Source organism: Tachypleus tridentatus, chromosome 3 (genome assembly GCF_004210375.1).
Source record: "Tachypleus tridentatus isolate NWPU-2018 chromosome 3, ASM421037v1, whole genome shotgun sequence".
NCBI lineage: Eukaryota > Metazoa > Arthropoda > Merostomata > Xiphosura > Limulidae > Tachypleus > Tachypleus tridentatus.
Window position 1 is genome coordinate 22,778,929 of NC_134827.1, and position 23,280 is coordinate 22,802,208.

General features: G+C 35.4%; 1 protein-coding gene across 11 annotated transcripts in view; it reads right to left on the reverse strand.

Annotated features, from left to right (window-relative positions):
- LOC143246519 (polycystin-1-like protein 1) overlaps nucleotides 1–23,280 on the reverse strand; it is a 352,075-nt gene that overhangs the window by 281,914 nt on the left and 46,881 nt on the right. For 9 of the 11 annotated variants that reach the window (XM_076493355.1, XM_076493363.1, XM_076493362.1 and 6 more), the window contains one exon: nucleotides 78–179. The exons of 1 other annotated variant lie outside the window; for it this stretch is intronic. In XM_076493355.1, the coding sequence (XP_076349470.1) occupies nucleotides 78–179 (102 nt within the window). Of the gene's footprint in view, nucleotides 1–77; nucleotides 180–14,960; nucleotides 14,980–23,280 lie in introns of those variants that run through there. One more of the 11 variants, XM_076493367.1, reaches the window with a different exon arrangement.

Here is a 23,280-nt window from a genome sequence, read left to right on the forward strand (position 1 = left end):
CAAGTGTTCAATCTGAGTAATATCCTACATAAGTAATTAAGGTAAAACCTTCACACCCACCAATCGGTGGTCCTCACCTTGTTGGTCCGCACTGGAAATCCAAGTGTTTCAGAAGGTGATCAACACCTGATGTACCTTTACACCAGCAGTTACTTGCCTCAGTAATGGCGTAGACAAATCTGGAGAAAAATTGAAAAGATCCTCATTAAGATTCACTTTATAATACGAGTGTTATTTATTATACAGTGAATTTTACACGCCTCTTGGCAACATGCATGATAATTCCAAACTGTCATAGCTAGTTGTTTGATTGCACAGCGAATGTTATTTTCCAAACGACTTATATAACATACTTTAACAGTTTATTTAATACAAAACACGTATTAACTTAAAGCCTTACCACTCCTCTTATTTCCAAGAACCAGAATAATAAATAAGTTCCAAGAAAATGTTAGGCAGCTCAAGTGCACATGGTGTATGGTGTTAAAGAATCTAAAACTACTTTAACAAGTCATTCAGATTATATTATGTGATATTTTCATATCTTGTCCGGTTTAAAAACGTTATTCGCAGCCACGCACATATTCGTCAGTAGTTTTATTAGGCACATTTTAATATAATAGTTGAATACTCGATGTTACGTCTAGTTCATGTCGAGATGTTAAATTCATCGAATGAAACAACATGGATTTCGTAATGCGTAACTCAGGTCAAACACTGCTGAACGAATTCGAGATGAAAAAAAAACAACAACGTCTGCATTCGATGAGAAACAGTGCTCCAAGTTACATTAGATCTCCATTATAACTATTAGAAAGTAGTACATACGGATACTGATGTAGTGTTTCATGTTAGAGACATACAGAACTAATCTACGAGGAGACGAACTTTAAAACATTGTGGACATTAAGTCCGAGAATAACGCACTCGACAGAAGAAATGTGTCAGTAAAGGTCAACATTCTTCGCTTTTGTTCCAGAATGATTATGGTAGTGACAGCTGTGTGTGAAAGATGGAAGTGGCATTAATGGTCATCATTCAAGTGTGTTTTCTTGTTTGATGCGCAGATAGTGCGGGTTAGATTTATCATCGAATACAAGATAGGTTCCAGTTATAATCTTTCATATAGCATCTTCACTGTATCCAAATGAAGATTAAGCGACACATGTGAAATAATACGTAAAGACGAGTCTCGCCAAGTTGCAAATATCGAAATATGCAGAGTGCAAAATGTCCATGTAAAATATAATATAGAAATTAATAACCCGGAGACAGCCTGTCACAGCTTCTCTCGAACGCATGTTGCGTTTGTAAGGTGCGTGTGATCTGTTACACCCAATCCAAGACAAGCTTGAGCATCGCTTGGGGGGAGGGTGCGTGTTAAAACCTTATAACTTTAGAAACATCTATGTGTACGTAAGCAAAGCGTCAGAGACGCTACTGGCAAAAAGCAACATTTCGCCTCGTGAATAATACAAGAAAACTGTTTCCCAGTGTTGTTCACAACCAAGAATAATAGTCTGTTTTCCATGTAATTAACAAACTGCATTTTTCAAAATGGGACGAAAGATAAACTTATACAAATATCACAATGAGAACTTCAAAATGGTATACATATATATATGGCTCAGCAGTGAAAAATAACAGGATGTCCAATTTCTGGTTATATGTTCCTAAAATTGTTCTAACACCTATTCGTTTTTGATCTACTAATTAAAAACTGAAAGCCAAATATTATATTGTACTTGCCAGTATATGAGACGATACTTTTTACTCATATACAGGTTCAAAGATATAGTTTAAATTAGAACTCTTTGGTTAATAGCATATTTAAAACAAAACTACACTGTTCCTTCTACTTGTTTCCCTTTCAAATTAAGTACGTCGACATCAACCTGCACAGTGTTACAATAATGTGTTTATAATTGGATGATTTGCTTCGATTCTTCATAACTAAGTTATTCATCTCACACGCTAGTTATATTTAATGAAAACATTTTTCATTTGAAATGTATTGATTTCAACCGTAATGCTAATATTACACAAACTTTTGTTTGTGTAACGTACACTAATTGTTCTTGTATAGTAGTTACTACGTCTTATGGTTTAGTATTTTTTGTAATAGGAAAAAGAAAGTTCAGTGTGATGAAAACTTTGTAAAGTAGTTTATTACACAAATGTGACTGAAGTTATGCCACTACAGCGTTTGAGAAACATAAAAGCTGTACTTATTATTATATTGAATACCCAGAGATCACCTTAGCTACAGCTTAAAAATAACTTCTTAAACTTGCCTGCCAATAGATATTGTCCTACACACAGAACTTAAAGGAAATACACCTAATTTGCTAAAAAAAACAAAACAAAACAGGGTCGTCTTATACATGGAATCGTCTTACACATTATTAAATACAGTCATAAAACATTCTAATTACTGTACACTTATTAATATTAATGATTAAATTGAATTATTGGAATTACTTCCGAAAATATCTTTAATAGAAATATTACTAATTAATTGATATATTATGATCGACATACATGGTGTGTGTGTGTGTGTGTGTGTGTGTGTGTTTATACATGACGTTAAGCACCATCAATCGATCACACAGAATTGGCTTCATTTTGTAATTCTAATCCATCTAGTTAGGTTACTCTTGGTCAGACGCTCTTAAAAACCCTTACCGGTTCAGAGTGAATCTCATACATTAGCATGTAAAAAACTGATATTTGTACTTAGAAGTTTTATAGTATTGATTTGAAACGAACAATACACCTTGTAAAGTTGTCACTAAGGGCAAAAAGTAGTGTGTATCTTTTGAGCCCTTAACTATGAACTTCCATTGTAAGAGCACGCAACATGGAAAAATGAAAACAATATATAGTTGAATAGAATACGTCCTCCAGTGGGACAGCTGTAAGTTCACAGAATTTCAATGCCAAAATCCTCGAGATAGACGGAATGGAGACAGCAGAGTGTTTGGCTTTGCCCTAAAACGAATAAATAATAAAGTAACGAAGAATATATGTACACATTCTCAGCAACTTAAACCGTATCATTTATCTATTTCAAACTACTTTCATTAAACTGTTCAGTGCCGTAGACGAGATAACTCGTCGAAGCCGATCGATAACACAGTGCCACGGAGGAGTTAATTCGTTCTCAATAATACCTAACTTCAACGCTAGATGTCAGCACCATACATGCATTTGACCTACTTACAAATTGTTTCACTTTCGATCCAAAATGGCGTCACGAAAAAGTTACAAAATGAAGAAGCATTAGAGTTGTATTTTGAACACGGTTCGAAGTTGCCGTACCAGCTGAAATACTTGGCAGTCAACAGGTTAAACTATAACACGTACGACGAGTGACGACAAGTTACAATGCGTTTTCTTCCAGTTTACAAAAGTTCAACCAATAGAAGGTTCACAGTTCCAATGGAATGAGCTGACAAAAGAGCTGACTGCATTAGCTGTCTCTAACTTAGTAGTGTAAGACTAGAGGAAAGGCAGCTTGTTATCACCACCCACCGCCAATTCATGAGCTACTCTTATCAACGAATAGTGGGATTAACAGTAAGTAATAACGCCCCCACGGTTTCAAGGACGACATGTTGGATGTGACGGGGATTCGAAGACGTGTTCCTTAGACTACGAGTGAAGCACCTTAACCACTTGGCCAAGCTCACTTGTAATTGTTGCTTTTAACGCAAAACTGCACACTGGGTTAGTTACTTTTGCACTGCCCACCGCAAAAAGTTGAACGCCGAATTTTGGAATTGTAATTACGTAAAATTATCGCGAACCACGTCACTAGCGAAGATTTCTGTGCCTATATATACACTTATTAGTAACTGCAAGACCAAACTTGGTCCAGGACTGACTTTCACTGGAAAATGAAGCGACATTTAAACTCAAAGAAACTGGAATATAATAACAACAAATCCAAAAAATGAACTTTTCCCAAAGCAGAGAAAAATGTTTAAAAAATATTCATTTTTTCCTACACACCATTACAACATAAAATAGTAAGATAATTAATAATACTGACTGTACACGTGTTCAAGCTTCAGCGATATTGTATTCACATTATTTTATTTATCTCTTCTGATTATCTCCACGTCATACAAACATACTCAGTTTATCAACATATATGTTCATAATTCATATATGCCACATCGAACACATTTTGTTGAACATGTGTAAGAAAAAGTACAAGAGAACCAAAGTTATCTATAGACTGAAATATATAATCATAGACAAACATAGCTTGATACAGAGATAAACAAACTTCGTAACTTTTGTTTCTCGTTCATTTTAAGAATTTTTACAGCAAAAAAATAAACAAAAACACTGCTAAAAACAGAAATTTTATTTCACAGGTTCATCTCTAAATATTTTACATAAATCACTTTAAAATTAATAATATATGACTGAAGTTGCTTCTAACAGATATCAATGAGAAACAAAATATAAAATTATATTTATATTTAATTAATTATCCGCTTACTTTTCTTACGCCGTACCAGTTCGTCGTGCAACCAACGAACGGCTTTTGAGATTTTAAAATTATTTATTTAAATATTTCAAAATATTTAAATTATTCACCTGCATGCGTGACGTATTCAAGCAGGTGCAAGTACTGGGATCACTTTTTTTTTTTTAAAGTGTGAACGTACACCTGCTGTTGACATTACTCATGCAGGTGCTATACTGTGATCGCCGATTCAAAATGTGCCTTCACAATAGTCACTTGAAGGCGTGAATTACTGGATAAGCACGCCTCCTAGCTGTGCTCGCGTGGGAACAACTGACAAAAAATGTGTGTATGTAACGCTCGTCTTTTCACAGAATTCTTACTTTAACCTATGACCAAAAATACGTGATAAAACTGAAAATATTTTCAGTCACGTACATTATTTTCAAGTTTCTAAATATCACAGAGGTCAAAGGTCATACGAGTAACAACTTCTTTTAAATTTTATTTCATTGTAGTTTGCTAGGTGTGACTTTATACTATTACTATTTACATGAAACCAGAAACTACGTTACACTATCACGTGCGACAACATTTTAAACATAAACAAATCCACTATAGTTATGACTTACTTTTTGTACTTTTTACTGGTGTAAGTTTCAAATATAAAATAATCAAAACAAACCTAAAACAATTGCTTCTCTCTAGTGAAAATCTCATGAGTGTTGAAACATAAAAGCAAGACACTTTCAATGATAACTGTGTCTACAAAGAAATACTTCCAATAAAACTTGCTCTGTGTAATGCTGTGAAGATAGTTCATTTATAAACTAAAATTTTAATAAACTTATTTTTCTCAGTGATAGTGATCATTATTGAATGTCAATTATGAGTACACTGTTGTAGAAATGTCAGAAAATTCCAGGAAATGACGCAGTAACAAGCTGTTATACCTGCCTAGTGGGCGGGTATTTCTACCAGTATATAAAACGCAGCGAACTCGCAATGTAAAACAATCAAGTAATATTCACCGACACATTACTTTTATTTCTAAGTATGAGAAAAAACTAATGATGCAACAGTTGAATGAAACTTGTTATGATTTATAAGATGGCAACGAAAATTATTTTTTCCTTACTACAAGGATATTTATTTTCATAAACTAGGTAAAAAAACCAAGTTATAGTTGTACGAAAATATAACGTAAACAATGGAGCAGACTAGAGGTGCTTATCACAAAGTGTGTGTGTGTGTGTGTGTGTGTGTGTGTGTGTGTGTGTAATACATACACTCACTGTAGATATTTTCCCGTCCGTTTCCAATGTTAACACTGGACCAATCACAAAACAACACAGTTTCCCGCTAGGGGCAAGTGTGTTTGTGCGTTTTATTATAGCAAAGCAGCACCAGGCTATCTGCTGTGTTCAATGAGGGGAATCGAACCCCTGATTTTAGCGTTGTAAATCCGTAGACTTATCCCTGTGCCAGCGGGGGACGGCAGGTACGGAAACAACTAAACAACGTTTACGGACAAAAATGGACCTACTAAATCATCTTGGCTGTTTAACCCTCCAAACTAAACTTAAATAAATGAATGTTTCTTTTAAATCTCAAAGCCAACCCTTATCATTTATATAATTATCAAACCTTCTCTTAAATTCACTCAAATTTATTGTATCAATAACATCCAAAAGCAACTCATTCAAGAGGTCAACCATCCTTTCAGAAAAATAAAACTGTCTTAACCGAATGTGACTCCTGCCAAAATCTGCGTCCTCTCGTCCTGCTCTTCTCGCTGTTAAATACGAAAAATTAATACATTAACACTAGTTGTCTTTACAACCTTAAACACCTTAATCAGATCCCATCCAACTCTTCTTTTAAAAACAAATGGAAATGTTATTGACAACCTTTCCAACCCAGGTACCTTAGTAGTAACGCTCCTCTGAACCCTTTTGAACAACTCAATGTACTTCCTAAAGTAAGGAACTTAAAGCTGAACACAATAGTTCAAATATTTATTTACTTTGAAAGTTTAAAATCAAAGTGATACCTGTTTCACCCTGTACGTAAGTGTTTTAAAGGAACATTAAATTTCTGTAAGAAAACTAACTTGAAGCGGTTAATGGTAACATCGTTTACACTAGAATCGAGATTTGATTGTATTACTACTAGTTATTAATAATACTTATAAAAGCGAATACTCCATTTGAAACTATGTCCCATTAGTGAAATGGTTCGACACCATTGTTTAGATTTTTGAGTTGTCATGTAATAAATATAAAAAAAATAAAACTCTTACAATGATATTTACAGACACCTCCGAAAATATCACTCGGTTACTAACACAGATACTGTTATAAAAGGAAACTGCACATTATGTATACAAATTGATTATTCAAATTATACTTCACTTCTCTTTTGATCTAATGGTTTTCTTATTTTGTTTTCGTGTGCCATCTTTTATTATTATTATTGCCATGGGCCTCAAAAGATGGAAGAGGCCCCGACTTCTCTAAAGCCTTGAGATAGCCTGCTTAGTTGGTATGTGTAATTTTGAAATTCAAAGATTTCGCTTAATACCGGACTCTACACGAACAAGTACATAGAACATTTTTAACTCAATTTCTTAAAGAAACAAACGTGTGTTTTAATGTTACGAACGCTTTGTAAAAATCACTTGTAGACAATGTAGTGTGGAAAACTTGGAGAATTTGCAGTTCATAAACTATAGCTAAATTGTGAATGTATGTTGATTTATTACATCTTAATGATCATTCTTCATAGCAATAACCATACCAGCAAACTTCTAAGATACTATATGCATTTGAAAACAAGGCTTCGATTGGTTTATTGGATTGCTAGTTTTCGTGAATGCTAGTTAATTTAAATAATAACAAAAAATAGTAAACAGAGTGTCAAACAGAATTTAAAAGGTTGTCTCGTTATTTCTAACCTAAACTTTTGATTCTTTTGGTTTGATTTGAATTTCGTGCAAAGCTACACGAGGGCTATCTGCGCTAGCCATCCCTAATTTAGTAGTGGCAGCCACTCATTACCATCCACTGCCAACTGTTGGGCTACTCTTTTACTAACGAATGGTGGGATTGACCGTCATATAATAATGCCCTCACAGCTGAAAGAGCGAGCATGTTTGATGCGACAGGGATTCCAACTCCCGACCCTCGGATTACGAGTCGAGTGCCTTAACCACGTGGCCATGCCGGGGCCCTCTGACTCGTAAAATGACAAAATAAATAAGAATTACAATTTACTACTTTATTCTGATTCATACGCTAACAATCGCTCCTAAAAACTGACAAAATGTATATCGTGCCTGTACCACAACTATGTCGTATCACAACGGGTTCATCAGAGGCCTTTCAACACGAAAGGCCATGCCGGTTAACATACTATAACATATTTTCCTTTTATTTCACTCGCGTATCTTTTATAATTATATACTAAACTCGAATAAAACAGTTTCTAAAACAATGAATTGGTCGCAAACTAAGTCAATTAAATCAACTATAGAGACGGTCCCTTACCGAATATCTCACTTTACTCTTCTTAAAGCTACTTAAATTTGTGCTCAATAATAAAACACGATTTAAACTTACCATTCGAAAACAGATTTAGATTTTGTAACATAAGAAGGACAAGTGATAAAACTTAACCCACACCTTTAAAATGAGCAAACTTAAAAAGGGCAAAAGTTTGTAATATTTGTCTAAGGCCAGTCTCTACACTACGAACAAAACGTTCATTGTGCTCAATGTATATGTAGCCTTGAGTAACAAAGCATACTTATACATCCACCTGTACGAATCAGAGCCTATTTAAAAACACTTTTCTTTAACAGCTTCTGTAAGTAAACTTTTAACATTCATTCTAACTTAACGATACGATTCTTGTAATTCTTGGGATTTATGGCAAAAACTTTTCTTAAAAAAAACACACAAAAAACACGACTTTTTGCACAAAGTTATTTAGCGGTTTGGTCTGAATTTCGCGCAAAGCTACACGAGGGCTATTCTGCGCTAGCCGTCCCTAATTTTCCAGTGTAAGACTAAAGAGAAGGCAGCTAATCATCATCACCCACCGCTAATTCTTGGGCTACTCTTCTACCAACGAATAGTGGGATTGACCGCGACTAATAACACCCCCACGGCTGAAAGGGCGAGCACGTTTCGTGTGACGGAGATTCGAACCCGCAACCCTCGGATTATGAGTCGAGTGCCTTAACCACCTGGCCATGCTGGACTTAGTTCTCATATTCTCCGAGTTTTAGTTCCACAAATAAAGTTCCTGACCAGCTACATTTTTGCTCGAAGCTTCACTGAACCATGGATATTTTGTTTGTTTATTGTTGAGTGCATATCTGCAGCGTGGACTATCTCTGCCCTGGCTTCTGCAGATATCTAAACCCGATTTTAATGCAATAAGCCCTCAGCTTTAGAAGTTAGAAGTTTAATGTATTTTAAAATATCTTAAAGATTTTTTTTTTCAGATTTCCTTGATGTTGACGCTTAATAACACTAGAAATTATTATGCTTATCATTTTCAGCTGGACACATTTGAAATTGAATATTTATTAGTATAGATATATTTATTTACTGTTAAGACCCATCTACGACGTGGTCACCACAAGAATCGAACCTCGAACTTTTGTGTAATCGCAGAAACTAAGTGTTCAGTCAGGATCATGGCGAGCTCAACGGTGTGGTTCTCTGTCACAAAATACACTAGCAAAAACTAAGTGTTCAGTCGGGATCATGGCGAGCTCAGCGATGTGGTTCTCTGTCACAAAATACACTAGCAAAAACTAATTGTTCAGTCAAGATCATGGCGAGCTCAACGGTGTGGTTCTCTGTCACAGAACTACTCCGAACTTCTAACTGGATCCTGGCGAGCTCAACGATGTGGTTCTCTGTCACAGAACTACTCCGAACTTCTAACTGGATCCTGGCAAGCTCAACGATGTGGTTCCCTGTCACAGAACTACTCCGAACTTCTAACTGGATCCTGGCAAGCTCAACGATGTGGTTCTCTGTCACAGAACTACTCCGAACTTCTAACTGGATCCTGGTGAGCAATTTCAACTGCATCTGTATTTCGGGTTCGCCCCTGGCTTTCCTCCTTATTTTGTTAATGAAGGCTTAAACAAACTTCTTGGATGATAGAAACACAGCGCTGGATTGCAACTAAAACATATACAAGTTAATTGCACAGTTTGCTAGAAATAATAAATATTGGGTTAATCCTATCACAAACAAATAAATTGTCGCAACAAAAGCTTTTCGATCACTTCTACGAAATTTATTAAATACCTTCTAATATATCGCCTTATTGATCAACAGTTGCTCTAACACTTGGCTTAAAATAACGCTTGGGAAATTTAACTTCTATGAAGAATATTTCTTTTATCTATAGTTTAATTTTTAAATTGCTTTTATATTTATTTTCCAGTATCCTACCTCAATTTATGATAAACAAATTAAGTAATACTGTATGAACTGGTTACAAATATATCAAACATCTAAAATAGTTGTAGTTAGTGGTCAGAGTTTTCAGAAAGGGATGTTTTACAAAGTTCGAAAAAGGAATAGGAACAATTGCAGATGTTGATTACCTTGGAAACGTTTCTTATAGCAAACGCAGTAAAAAAATCCGAGAAACAATAATAGGTGGTGGCTGGCAGGTATACTAGTTTTTTTTTGGATAATTGGATGGAACGCTTCACACTAGTATAATTCATTTACTGGGCTACAGATTAGTGCCTTTCTACCATATTGAGGGCTGGAATGCTAACTTCAAGAGGTAAGTTTTCAACTAACTTACTCCAAAACTTATTTCCTTTTTCTTATTTTTATTTTAATTAGTTTTCCTTCTTTACTTAGGAGAGCAGTCACCTTCCCACAACTGTCTGCAGGCAGTGAAGGGTGATGTAGATGTAGGACATTGTGGGCTTGAGCACCCACTCGCTCTCCTAATTTCTATTTCTATATCTATTGCTACTCTTTCATTTCTTATGCGAGACTGGCGAATGGAGGTTAAGACTAATAGAAAGTGTATCCCAACCGCAGTGTGGGTCCTAATTCAACAGTCACCTCCAAACCTGGGATACATGGAATCCTTTCAGTTCGTGCAGCGTTTTCTTGTTTAATTTAATTTTGTTTCGGCTTGTTTTTAAAGTTATAACAAACTAATATAATTAGTAAGAGGTTTAACTGTATCTCAGGATGGCTGGTATGGTTAATAACACAACACTTTTACTAACAAAGAAGGGAACAACGTTTCAGCCTTCTTAGGTCATCTTCAAGTTTACTTATTTAACATCATTAAAATGTATTTATTTTCATTAACACACACACGTATACCTGTCCAGAAAGTTCACTCTTTATGGTGAAAACTCCAAGGAAACCTTTAAGCTACCTCTTATTCGCGCGTGCTTTTCAATAATACGAAGACAATTAAATAAAATGATGTATTACTTATCATATGCATACCCAACACTTAGCTCTTCTATGTCTATAACAAACATGTTAACACAATATTCAAATGACACAATTCGCTCCACTTACGTTATTCTTTTTCGATATAACTGGTGCAATAAAATCATTGTAGGTATTTTTCTAAAGACTAATTCTTGATTTTGAATTGTATATAGAAGTCTGTGTAATACGTATTCGCAATAATACCGATTCAAAAATTAGTTGAAAAAATATTATAAAACACAGATGTCACTAAATCGAACACAGCGTATGGTTTATTGTATTGCTACGATAATAATTGAACAGTATTATATATCAGTTGCAATATTAACATAGTAGATACACGTTCGTAATTTCCCATAGGTGTTCTGTTTAAAGCGAAGATAAAACCTAAATTAAAAGTAACAAATATTTTCATATCATACTGTGTTGCAGCCAACAGAGTGCATAATTCTTCTCGTGATTCATATCATGCGCACGTTTTACTGCATCACGATAGTACATATTACAACGTTAAACGTCCTTTATGTGACGTAGTTTAGTGTGTACTGAGCGACTGACAGGCAGACAGACAACATACTACTGTATAATGTTAGTAGTGCGAATAGTTAAAATAGGTGACCCTTCAAGATCTTAGGTCCCCGTTCGGGGAAATTAAGTAACAAGAAGAATGATAATCAAGAGAATTTCAGTTTGTTGCGTATATTCGCTTATGCATTAGTTGATGCTTGAAAAAGATACCTGAGATGATTATGATAAACCATGAAGTTTCGAAAAGACGCCATTGCACATTAATGAAACTACAGAAACCACAAAAATGACCTGTCCAAGGTTTAACTGTGCATTATATAATACATCAAAGGTTGATCTTGCGTGGTAATGTTTATACTTGAGCGCGTGACTGAAACAACAAATACTGTCCAGGTTTAACCCTACATGAAAACATAATTAACGTTGCCATATAAAGTTCTTTACTTTCAGGAAAATAAAAAGGGAAAATAGGCAACAAACTTTAAAACTACACCATCATAATTTCAGAGCTACAAAAATGCAAACATTAACACGTTTATTTGTTTCTGGTTAAACACAAAGCTGCACAAGGGGCTATCTGTGCTCTGCCCACCGTGGGTATCGAAACCTGGTTTCTAGAGTTATAGGTTCACAGGCAGAAGCGATGTAGAATTTTTAAGTGCATAAGAAATCGGGGGAAAAATATTCTTATGTTAATAATAAAGTCGTACTCTTTAGAAACATACACTCAAGCAGAATATTCTGTTAACTATCGTATTCGCACTTGGGTGTTTGTGAAAAGAACTGATTTTCCTTGCAGTGCATCACATTTAGGTAGCGATTCGTTAAAATCAACTTGGTCCCCTCAAAACAATTTATCATTCCAACACTGTCAAATTCCATCCGATTAAGAAAGATGGTGGACTTCCTACTTCTGACACAGAACCCCATTATACACACACAACTTCCGGGGTGTGAAAAGCTGCGGAACTTCTCATAAAAGATTTAGCCAGCCCACCATAATCCTTATTGATTGATAAATCTATAATGGCCACCTAGCTCGAAGGGCTGCCGTTGTACATACAAAAACCCAATTTTTACATTATATAGCCGATCGCTACAAACCAACAAAAGTGGTCCTGCTTTGATGTCATGGAGAAATGGGACAGTAAAATAACGCAATACAACGTTAACTTATGAAACAAACAAAAACCTAAAACTATCTAAAGTATTTTTACAATAGGCTGCTATGACATCTTATTGATTTTCGCAGTTTTAAAACAACTACGTTGTCGTATTTGCATATCTGGCTATATGATTGTCAAACTAGGCGTTTTCCCATTTCTGCACCAAATAATTTTACATCTTCAGTTACGCCCTCGTCTTACAACAGAACCTTGCCTGCACCTGTGTCGTACTAACATTATATTATGGTAGCTTAAAAAAAAACAAAAAAAACATGTATAATTTATTTATCCAAAACAACAGCAATATGCAAGAAGTGGGAATCCTGACATGCAAGTCATTTTAAGACCTTTTAAAACCATATTTCTATCTTCAATCTATGAAATTCAACAGAATAATCCAAAGGAAGACTAAGATTAGCGATCATAAGCTCATATAAAACTAACCAAACGTCTGAATCAGAGTTGATATTCAGGTAAGATAAAGGTAATTTTTTTAAGAGATATAAAACAGAGTTTTGACACCGCTTAAGGATTAGTGAAGGGAGATCACGCAGAAAATAGCGGATGTTTATATTTAATCCGTAGGTTGATGTTGAGATAATGAAATAACATAGACGTTTGAACTAATTTTAATAGAGGATCATACAATATTATATAAGAAAATAACTAAGCGATAGAAGGTGCTGAAGGTTAATATACGAGGGTCAAAGGTAAAGAAACTTATCCGAGAATAATGAGGTATAGCATTGTGAAGATAAGTGAATATGGACTGTTTTAATAAGTATTTTCATTTATTCTGCTCTGTTTTATTCTTTACTGCATATTCCATAATGCATGAAATGAATATAATTTCAACTGAGGAACATGTTAGGGTCAAAGAGGTCATCAAATAATCACATTACTGCGGTTGTCTTCTTTTCCCATTTTGGTTATTATTCGCTTTTGTGATTATAAATAATACTAAATAAAATCAACTAATGACTGACCTTGTTTACAAGATAAAAATAAATAAAAAACTACAGAATTTTTGTGAAAATAAATAAATAAGTCAAGCAAATATTATACCAAATGATCACGCCAGTGATCTTTACGACACCATAGGTACTTCGAGATGAAATTCACTTCGTACATTTTATGGCATGTAATAGCAATATAACATTCATATAGATTAAAATACTTCAAAAACGTTTCCTTATTTTTAAATTTGTTTTCTTGAGATATTTTGTCATGCGATGAAGTACAGGACGGTGTGTTCTTTTCCTGCTAATAGCTAGTCCTGAAGATTCAAAACTGTGGATTTGGCATTGTGTTAAATAATAAGAAAATTGCTGTGGTTTCACTTTTTGTTTTGAAATAATATTACAAATAGCCAAAAAATAAAACAGAGCCACAATCTATGTGAAATGTTCTTATGGAAATAGCGGTCAAACACGCTAAAATAACTTCTATAGTTACTTATTTGTACACACCATCACAATCTCTATAAAATATGTAACCTCCATCGTTTTGGTCCTGGTGATGCCTTTGAACCAAAATCGTATACTTCTATATATTTTAATAAAATACAATACTTCTGTTAACTTTAATACTGACTTTTGGTCACTGCTCTTGGATACCCATTATCCTTCACAATTCTCATACGTATATACAGACTTTTATAGAAACAAATCACATTTAAAAACTATGGTAATCATTTGTTAACTTGTTTTATCACCTTATATATATATATATATATATATAACAAAGGTGAATATTCTATAGCATGAGGCGATTCTGGTTACCACGCCTTACAGCTTAGCTATTGCAAGATTAGTTTCAATACAGAAAGAATCTCCTAGGTTAACGTTGAATATCCTGCGGTTAGGGTGATTCAGTTTATCGCAACTCAAATACAAAGTAATTACTTTTAAGTCAGTTATAATGACATTGCCACCCTAACATTACGGGACTCGAGACAATCCAATATAGATGACAAATGGAGGGCACACTCACTCTGACGTGGGTTACCCGCGGGTAACTTTGGAGAGTTGCATGTTGCCACCTTCACTGGTCGTATTAGTGTGTAATCTAATAACTTTCATCGTCTCTGTTCCAGCATGTTGTTCTTATTGCAAGCCTCGTCAAATAATACGCGAGAAACGCTACCTATGAATCGCATGGTTTCCTTTGTTACAAATAAAATTATTCAATACAAGTCTAAACTCTCTCATCCACACGTCCAGTGGGTTCTCTTTTAAAGGCATTCAAAAGTATAAAACAAGCAGAAAAACAAAGGAAAAGAAAACTTACCAAAGTTCAGTTTTAATCATATCCATAATATCCAATCAACTATAGCATTGTGGGTCTTTGCTGGTGGATATATTACAGCCACACACAATCGGAAACTTCAGGCTCCTAGTGTGAATTATCACTTTAGAAGCCTGCCAAAGAATCTTATACGTGACATACAAGATTTATGTTCACGGCAATACGCACCAATCGTCAACTATACGAGTTGAAATGAATGGAAAGTTAGGTTTAAGATCTACCTCGGTGACGACAATTACGTCTTTTGAAGCTTCAGCCAGCTATCAATAAATCTAGAGAACTAAAGGACACAGGACAGCGGGAATTTCCCAATCATACCAGGCAAGCAGGTCAAGAACGAAACGTTCCTTGCCTCGAGTTCTTACATACGAAACAGAAAAGAAGAAAAATAAAAAGTCTCAGTCGCTAATATAATGTTGTCACTGGCCAATGGAAACACACTACATTTACAGTCGCGCACTGCCAGCATTTAAAACCTGTTTGTGTTGAGCTTTTTAATAAGTTCTTTCTCATTACGTGTCCTCCAATGAATGGCAGGAAACTGTCTTATGAATATCCGAAAAATACTGAACTGTTGTAATTTTGATAATCAAGGGTGACCCATAAGTAGCTTCTTTATGTCTGAATCTCTCTCATATTTACATATATATTAAGCAGGCTTCCAAGGGTGACCCAAAAGTAGCTTCTTTATGTCTGAATCTCTCTCATATTTACACATATTAAGCAGGCTTCCAGAACGTTGCCCTTCTATATACCTGCTTTGCGGTTATTTATTTAAATTCTGCACGTTTGTTTCTCACTATCACTAGATAAAAATATTCCTTACTTTGTTAGTTTAGGCTTCGTAATTCCATCACGAATACTTAAATATGGTACCAAAAGTACATCAAAAGTGAACAAAATTATCCCGGTATAATCCTCGTTAACAATAATACAGGATGCAAATCCCAATGCAACGTTCCAATAATACTAAAAGCACATAAAAAGTGACCAGAATTACCCCGGTGTATTCCGTTAACAATGCAGGATGCAAATCCCAATGCAACGTTCCAATAATACTAAAAGTACATCAAAAGTGACCAGAATTACCCCGGTGTATTCCGTTAACAATGCAGGATGCAAATCAAAATGCAACGTTCCGATATTTTTTCTTTACACTTCACGTGATGGGTTGACTTCCTGTTCGCATGCCAACAATCTTAGAAATATTAACGTAACAAAAATACCAAACTTATGCAACTAAAAAAAAGTTCACAAAATCTGAAAGCATAAATTATTAAAACTCTTTGTGAAAAATAATTACATGTGAACGTTTCAATGAAATGACCTTCACTGTAGCACAACGAAGACCACTTCAGACGAAGTTTACCACCTGCCATATGATTCCTTTCTTTCACAACAATTCAAAACGAATCTCAGAAGCTTCTGTTAATTCTACGTAATGTTGTAGAAAAGAAATCTAAATAAAACACTGGAGTATTAAAAAAAAGGTAACACATTTAGGATGACATAATAAATGTATCGCTGCGCAGAATAAATGTATCTTTAACCAATACAAGCAAGATGGAGGTTACACACAGAATTCTCTTTACCAGACATTTGTGGCTTTATATTTACTGTATTTAATTAAGCTTGTTAGAAAAGAATACCAATGGATTATTAGAGCTCCTCTTATTTCTAAAGTTCTGGGGTTTCAAAAAAATCTGACCCATAGGAAAAATTACATATTTTATTCAGAACGGTGGCATTCAACAAGAAACAGTTTCATTAGCAGCAATACTAATTCTACATGGCCACTGGGTTGCTTGTTTTGCTTTAGTGTAAACCACACTGGGATAGCTTCTGTGTCTACCTGAGGAATCGAATCTTGGATTTTATATGGGTCAAATTTTTATGTTCGTAACAACTGTAAATATCAACTGGCAACAATAGTGTAACAAACATCCTTTGTATCTTACAGAAGTAGCATTACTGAACTGTAATCTAAATTTTATATGGCTAAAGTTTTATGTTCGTCATACTTATAGATATCAAGTGCCAACAATGGTATAACAACCATACTTTATGTCCCACAGACGGGACATCACTAGACTGAAATCTAGGTTTTATGCAGGTCAAATTCTATGTTCATAACACTTGCAGGTATCAATTGGCAACAATGGTACAACAACCATCCTATGGGAATCTTTCACTTTTTTGCGTATTTTTGTGATGAAAAAAACATCATACACAATACCCTAATAGCCAAAATTATAATTTTAAAATACATTAATTTTCTCCGACTTTCACAAAATTACTGGTATTTTCAGTTTGAATGGCACTTGCACGATGGTTAGATAATAGATTCCAAGAATCAGGTACATACAGCTGTCTAGCTCAGGAACGTTTTTCAATCATAAACGTGGCCCGACAAGGCCAGGTGGTTAAGGCACTCGACTCATAATCCGAGGGTCGCGAGTTCGAATCTCCGTCACACCAAACATGCTCACTCCTTTCAGCCGAGAAGGAGTTACAATGTCACGGTTAATCCCACTATTCGTTGGTAAAATAGTAGCCCAAGAGTTGGCGGTGGGTGATAATGACTAGTTGCTTTCCCTCTAGTCTTCCACTGTTAAATTATGGACGGCTAGCGCAGATAGCCCTCATGTACCTTTGTGCGAAATTCAAGACAAGCCAATCATAAACACACGTAGCTCAAAGGACTACCCTTAATCTAATAGCGGATTAATTGTTAGTTCTATAATGCACGTAAAATTATGTTCAGTAACTACAATGTTATACATGTGCAAATATGTGCATCTTCATTTTATTACAGTTTTGCATCATTGCCTTGTGAGCTTTCTCCTGATGCTGAATTGCAGTATCAAAGGTTTCTGTATAGTGATATTGATAAAACTTAACAGGTTTCTCCATTACTATATCCAATCCTGACGTGAAAACAGTCTGCCAGTTCCATTTGGTAGCAGCTATTAAAATGTTTACACAATTTCACGCTTGTACCAGGCTACAAAGACTTTAAACATGGAAAAACTTGTCCCCTTTCCTAAACATGCATATTTTGATACGTTAACACACACATTTAAAAACAGCATTCGTAAGCTGTAGTCAGCTTCACGTGCAGTATGAGACACCACGGACCAGGACAACTGTTAGAGTGCTATTGCCCCAAACAAAAGAAGTAATCAGATGCATATGTTGGGCTTTTACTATTGTCCCAAATAACTAATTGGCCTTTGAGGTGTCAAAGGTTGAGAAACCATGCTTTTAACACGATGTGAGAACAGGTATTAAAATGTGCCAAAGGTCAAAATATTTTATAAGAAACTACTACTCGTCAACGTTTCATCTATTTCTTCAATTCACGAGGGGAATGAATTTCTTCACGTGCATCAGTATCAAGGCAATGTGCTGATGTGCGCTACCAGTTTTGTTTTGTTTTTGTTCTTTTTTCATGGGGTAAGAACTTTTAGACCATTGACCCTATGCGATCATTAGGTCACTTTACAATGGTACCAGTTGGTTATTTGGGCTTTAGAGCTATTGACTGCTAGGATCACTAAAGCCATCAACGTGTTTGGACTCCTCACCATTACTGAGAATGTGCGCGGCTGGAATAATGAAGTGCGCGGCACTTGGTTGTTGTGCGGCCGCGCAATCTAGAGGAAACACTGATATTCACAAATGTTAAAACGTAAAACACGATTCTGTAACATTTCGTATCAGCAGAGCCAGTACTAACATCCTAATATATATTCAGGTTAAAATATACAGTAAAACGATTTTATATTTCGCGAGACAGCAGATAAAAACATCATAAAATAGATTTTCACTGAAAGTTTGAGGTAAAAAAATCCACATTATGTTAAACCTAACTTTATAGTGATTAACTCATAATAAAAATAAGTACAATATTTTATATAACTAAAAAATTAACGTGACAAATCCGATGGTTAATATGTCTGTTTAAAGTGTACTGTAACATGAATTTGAGTCCAGCATGGTCAGGTGGTTAGGGCGCTCGACTCGTAATTTGAGGGTCGCGGGTTAGAATCCTCGCCACACCAAACATGCTCACCCTTTCAGCCGTGAGGGGCGTTATATGTCACGGTAAATCCCACTATTCGTTGGTAAAAGAGTAGCCAAAGAGTTGGCGGTGTGTGGTGATGACTAGCTGCCTTTCCTCTAGTCTTACACTGCTGAATTGGGAATGGATAGCGCAGATAGTCCTCGTGTAGCTTCGCGCGAAATTTCAAAAAGACAAACAAAAATGAAATTATTCAAGAAGAGTTATACACAGAGTCGGATACATCAATATGCCCGCGTGTGCTCTAAATAAAAGGTTATATTATATTATTGCTATTCTTATCTTATTACAGAAATGTTTCATGAATTTATGCAATCGCTACCCGATACCTGTAACTATTTAGGTAATCTTATAGAAAAGTCCAAAACCAGCGTTTTCTGATAGAGATATTATCAGAAGTCCAGAGTGGTGATTTACTGACCATGTCACATGACTACTGATGGAAGAGCATTCTCCATCAAGCTACGAAGTGAAGGGTATGGCTTGGGCCGATAAATGCTTGTGTTACCTTTTCAAATGGAGACATTCAGTTAGGAAACAATTATCGCGTGCGAGCGTGCGTGTGTGTGTGTGTGTGTGGTTAAGAAAGTAGGCGTTTTAAGATACTCAGAGGAGACCATTCGTTATCGCCTACAGGGAATTTAGGCTTACTCTTTCATGGTTATCTAAAGAGGTTTCCTCAATGTGCGGCTTTTACCAACTACTCCAAGCGCTAATGGAAGCTTAGAAAAAAAAAGGTACATATATCAAAGCGGGATTATATAAACAATGTAAGATATAAGCTATACTGCTTCCTTCTTTATTTATTTTAACCCAAATAGATTCGCGCGAAATTTAGTCAAGTTAGCAAACTTTCTTAGAATAACAACAAGGCTTAAACTCTGAAACGTCTTCCTGATAAAGAAAAACGAAACAAATTAACGTATGAGCTCGCGCAGTTTATTAAAGGTTTTTTGTTTTTTTCTTTCTAATTTAACACTGATGTTTCGATTTTTCCAGTACTTTAGTATCCTTAAATAATGATAAACTTGCATTTTCCATATTATTGGTCAACAGACATGAGGGCATTTTAAAATTTGTTTTCCCTCGTTCCAGTCTTCCAATGATATGCCCCCGGACTTAATACTGCTAGAACCGAGTTTCCACACCTGTGGTGGGTAGCGCACTGATAGCCCTTTGCGCTGAACAATAACAGCCTTCGTCCTACTCTGTTCTCGAACAATGTTGTGTTCAGATATTACCATCAAACTGATTTTGATTCAAATAAACAAACACTTATCGACTTAAATTATCATTTATTAGGGAGTTTATTTATATCGCGCAACAAAGGAAACTTTAAAATGCATATGACCGAACTGTCAACAAAATTCTCATTAACTGTCGGGATGGATAGAAAAAAATATCCTCTTTAACCATTATTAATAAACTTATTTTAATTCAAATTATTTTTTCTTTAATTAACAGCCAAATGGCAGTGTTACATCGGGATTTTGTAACATTCGTTTCACGACTTGTTTTGTTAATTTTTGTGAAAAGTTAAACGAGGACTAAACTGCGCTAACCACCCATTATGACACGGACTTTCAACCTCAGATCTACAAACAATCCATCACTGACTACCCATTATGATACGAACGTCCAACCTCGCGAACGTCCAGCAACAGCGACACATGCGCGAACAGCTCTCACACTTAAGATGTTATGTTTCTGGTTTATTCAGATATTCACTTCCACTTGATTCGTATGCTATCATTCTAGTGATTACAGTGTCAAATCCGTAAAATATGAAATTCCATTATTAAGTAATAAATAGAACTACATCGTTGTAATGGTTAGCAACCCTAAATATTGTTATTGGTTAGTAACTGGGGTCTTACCGAACTAATAACGCACCAGATTTATATGTAGAAACGGCTGGTTTGGGTTGAGAAAATTTTTATGTGAAGGAGCGAACAACGTTTCGACCTTGTTCGGTCATCGTTAGGTTCACAACGAAAGAAAGAGGTAACTGACCGATAGCTGACCACATGTTTGAAGGGGGTTGTGTAACTGAGTGTAGGAATGTAGAAAGCGTGCTTAGATGTTGGATTATATCTATTAATATATATAGTGTATAAAGGTGTTCCTTTGTATTGGTTTACTTTGGGCTTGAGTTGTTGTATACATAAGGCTTCTTTAATTTTGCGTTTGTTTCTTTATTTAGTATTTGGGTGTTTTCTGTGGTTATGTTGTGTTTATTTGATTTGCAGTGTTCGAAAACTTGTGAAGGTGACTTTTTGTGTTTTTTGAATCTGGTTTCCATTTTTCTACTTGTTTCTCCAATATAGAAGTCGTGGCAGTTATCACATTGTATTTTACAAATAATGTTGGTGTGATGTTTGTCAGTGCACCAGATTTCTACAAAGACGACTCCGATTCGAATACTGGCCACTGACAAGATACAATCATGTTCAGGACTTCCCTCAGAGGGCAGCACATCATCAATTGAAATGAAGGTCAAAAACTAGTTAGCAATTACTATCTAGTTATATACACATAGTACTACTTGATAATCAGACTTAGGTGACAATAAAGACTTTTAAACTATCGTTCGATTCCCTGTCCCATCAAATATGCTCGCCCCTTTTAGCCGAGAGGGCGTTATATGTGATGTTCAATACTACTATTCGTTGGTAAAAGAGCAGTCCAAAAGTTGGCGGTAGGTGTTGATGACTAGCTGCTTTCCCTCTAGTCTTACACTAATAAATTAGGGACAGCTAGAGCAGGTAGCCCTCGCGTAGCTTTGCGTAAAATTCAAAATAAACCAAACCGATCACCGTAACCTAAGTATTCAATGTATTTTCACATAATTGTATCCAGGATCAAAGTTTGATCATAACTCAAGGTCTTCGTGAATCTAAAACTTTTAAATAAATCAAGAACTGTTCATACACGCATGCGAGTCATACTTATGAACCCGAAAACATTTCAAGCAGAGTTCGTTACAAAGTTGGACGTTTCTATCACTTTTTCACACAAAACACATACAGCTGGAGCAAACGTTACTACAGTTCTGCTCGTCTATTTGTAACTGAGCGCAAGTCTACACAATGAGCTAATTGTGCTGTGCGCACCGCGAGTTTCAAAACTCGTTTTTTTTTTCTTTCTTGAAAGCTACTATAGAGTTGTTGTCATCCGGTTTGTACTAAAGCAAATATTACGAAGATAACCGAAACCGATTAATTTGTTGTTTGTTAGAGAATAGAACATATAAAATTAGATTATGTCCCAAATGAAACAGCTGTATAGTGAGTTACGTTTGTCCTACCTAGTAGTTCTATGTGGACCTCATTCACCTACACACTCATACTGAAAGGTGTCAATGGATTGTGTAACAATATGTTGGCCAGTTGAAAGTTGCTTAAAAAAAATCGAGTGCAACAGAAAATGTTTTTTATCAGAGTTGAGACAAGTACCCGAAGCGTTCAACACAAAAGCCTTTTTATTCGCGCAACGTCTACGTATATACTAAATGTCAAGGTTGACCCTGTGAGCGTTTATAAAATCCTAGACATAGCGGAGGACGTGAGTTAATGCAATAGGACAACTTTTTTAAATTTGTTTTACTTGGTAAAAGTTCTTTTTTCTAACTCGCTTATTTGGAAACCAAAAATATAAATATTCGTTGAGAACTTTTCTTGTTACTCGGGTATCGCAGCGGCGTAAGCAGAAATCTACACAGGGAAGGGGGGGGGGGGGAATTACAACTTTTGAAGAACAAAAGAAACGAGTGGCTAGTGATATTTCATGGACAGAGTAGAAGGGGACATGTCCACTTGGAATTATTTTATAATTTACACTGAAAAATGGTAAATTTTTTTATGGTATCCGAGGCTGTTTTTTTAATTCTTTTTTACACGTTTTATACATGTAATTGTGGAATTGTAGGGGTGCGATTGCACAAGCCGTATTTCGCCTGCCTACGCGCAAGTACTATAAACAGACACATTTTTATGGCTTTGAATTAAGGTTTTAACTCGTAAAGGATCTTTACGGCTCGCAACTTTGGTCTTTCCACAACTACCTTACAAATGAGTCACTAAATAAATGTAATTTAAAAATGGAATAGGGATAGATCCAGTTAATCCTAACTCCTATACGGAAAACATAGCTGAAAACGTTTTAAAATAATTGTGACTTTCATTTCCTTTTCAACACCTCTGGTGTGTCCAGAACTCT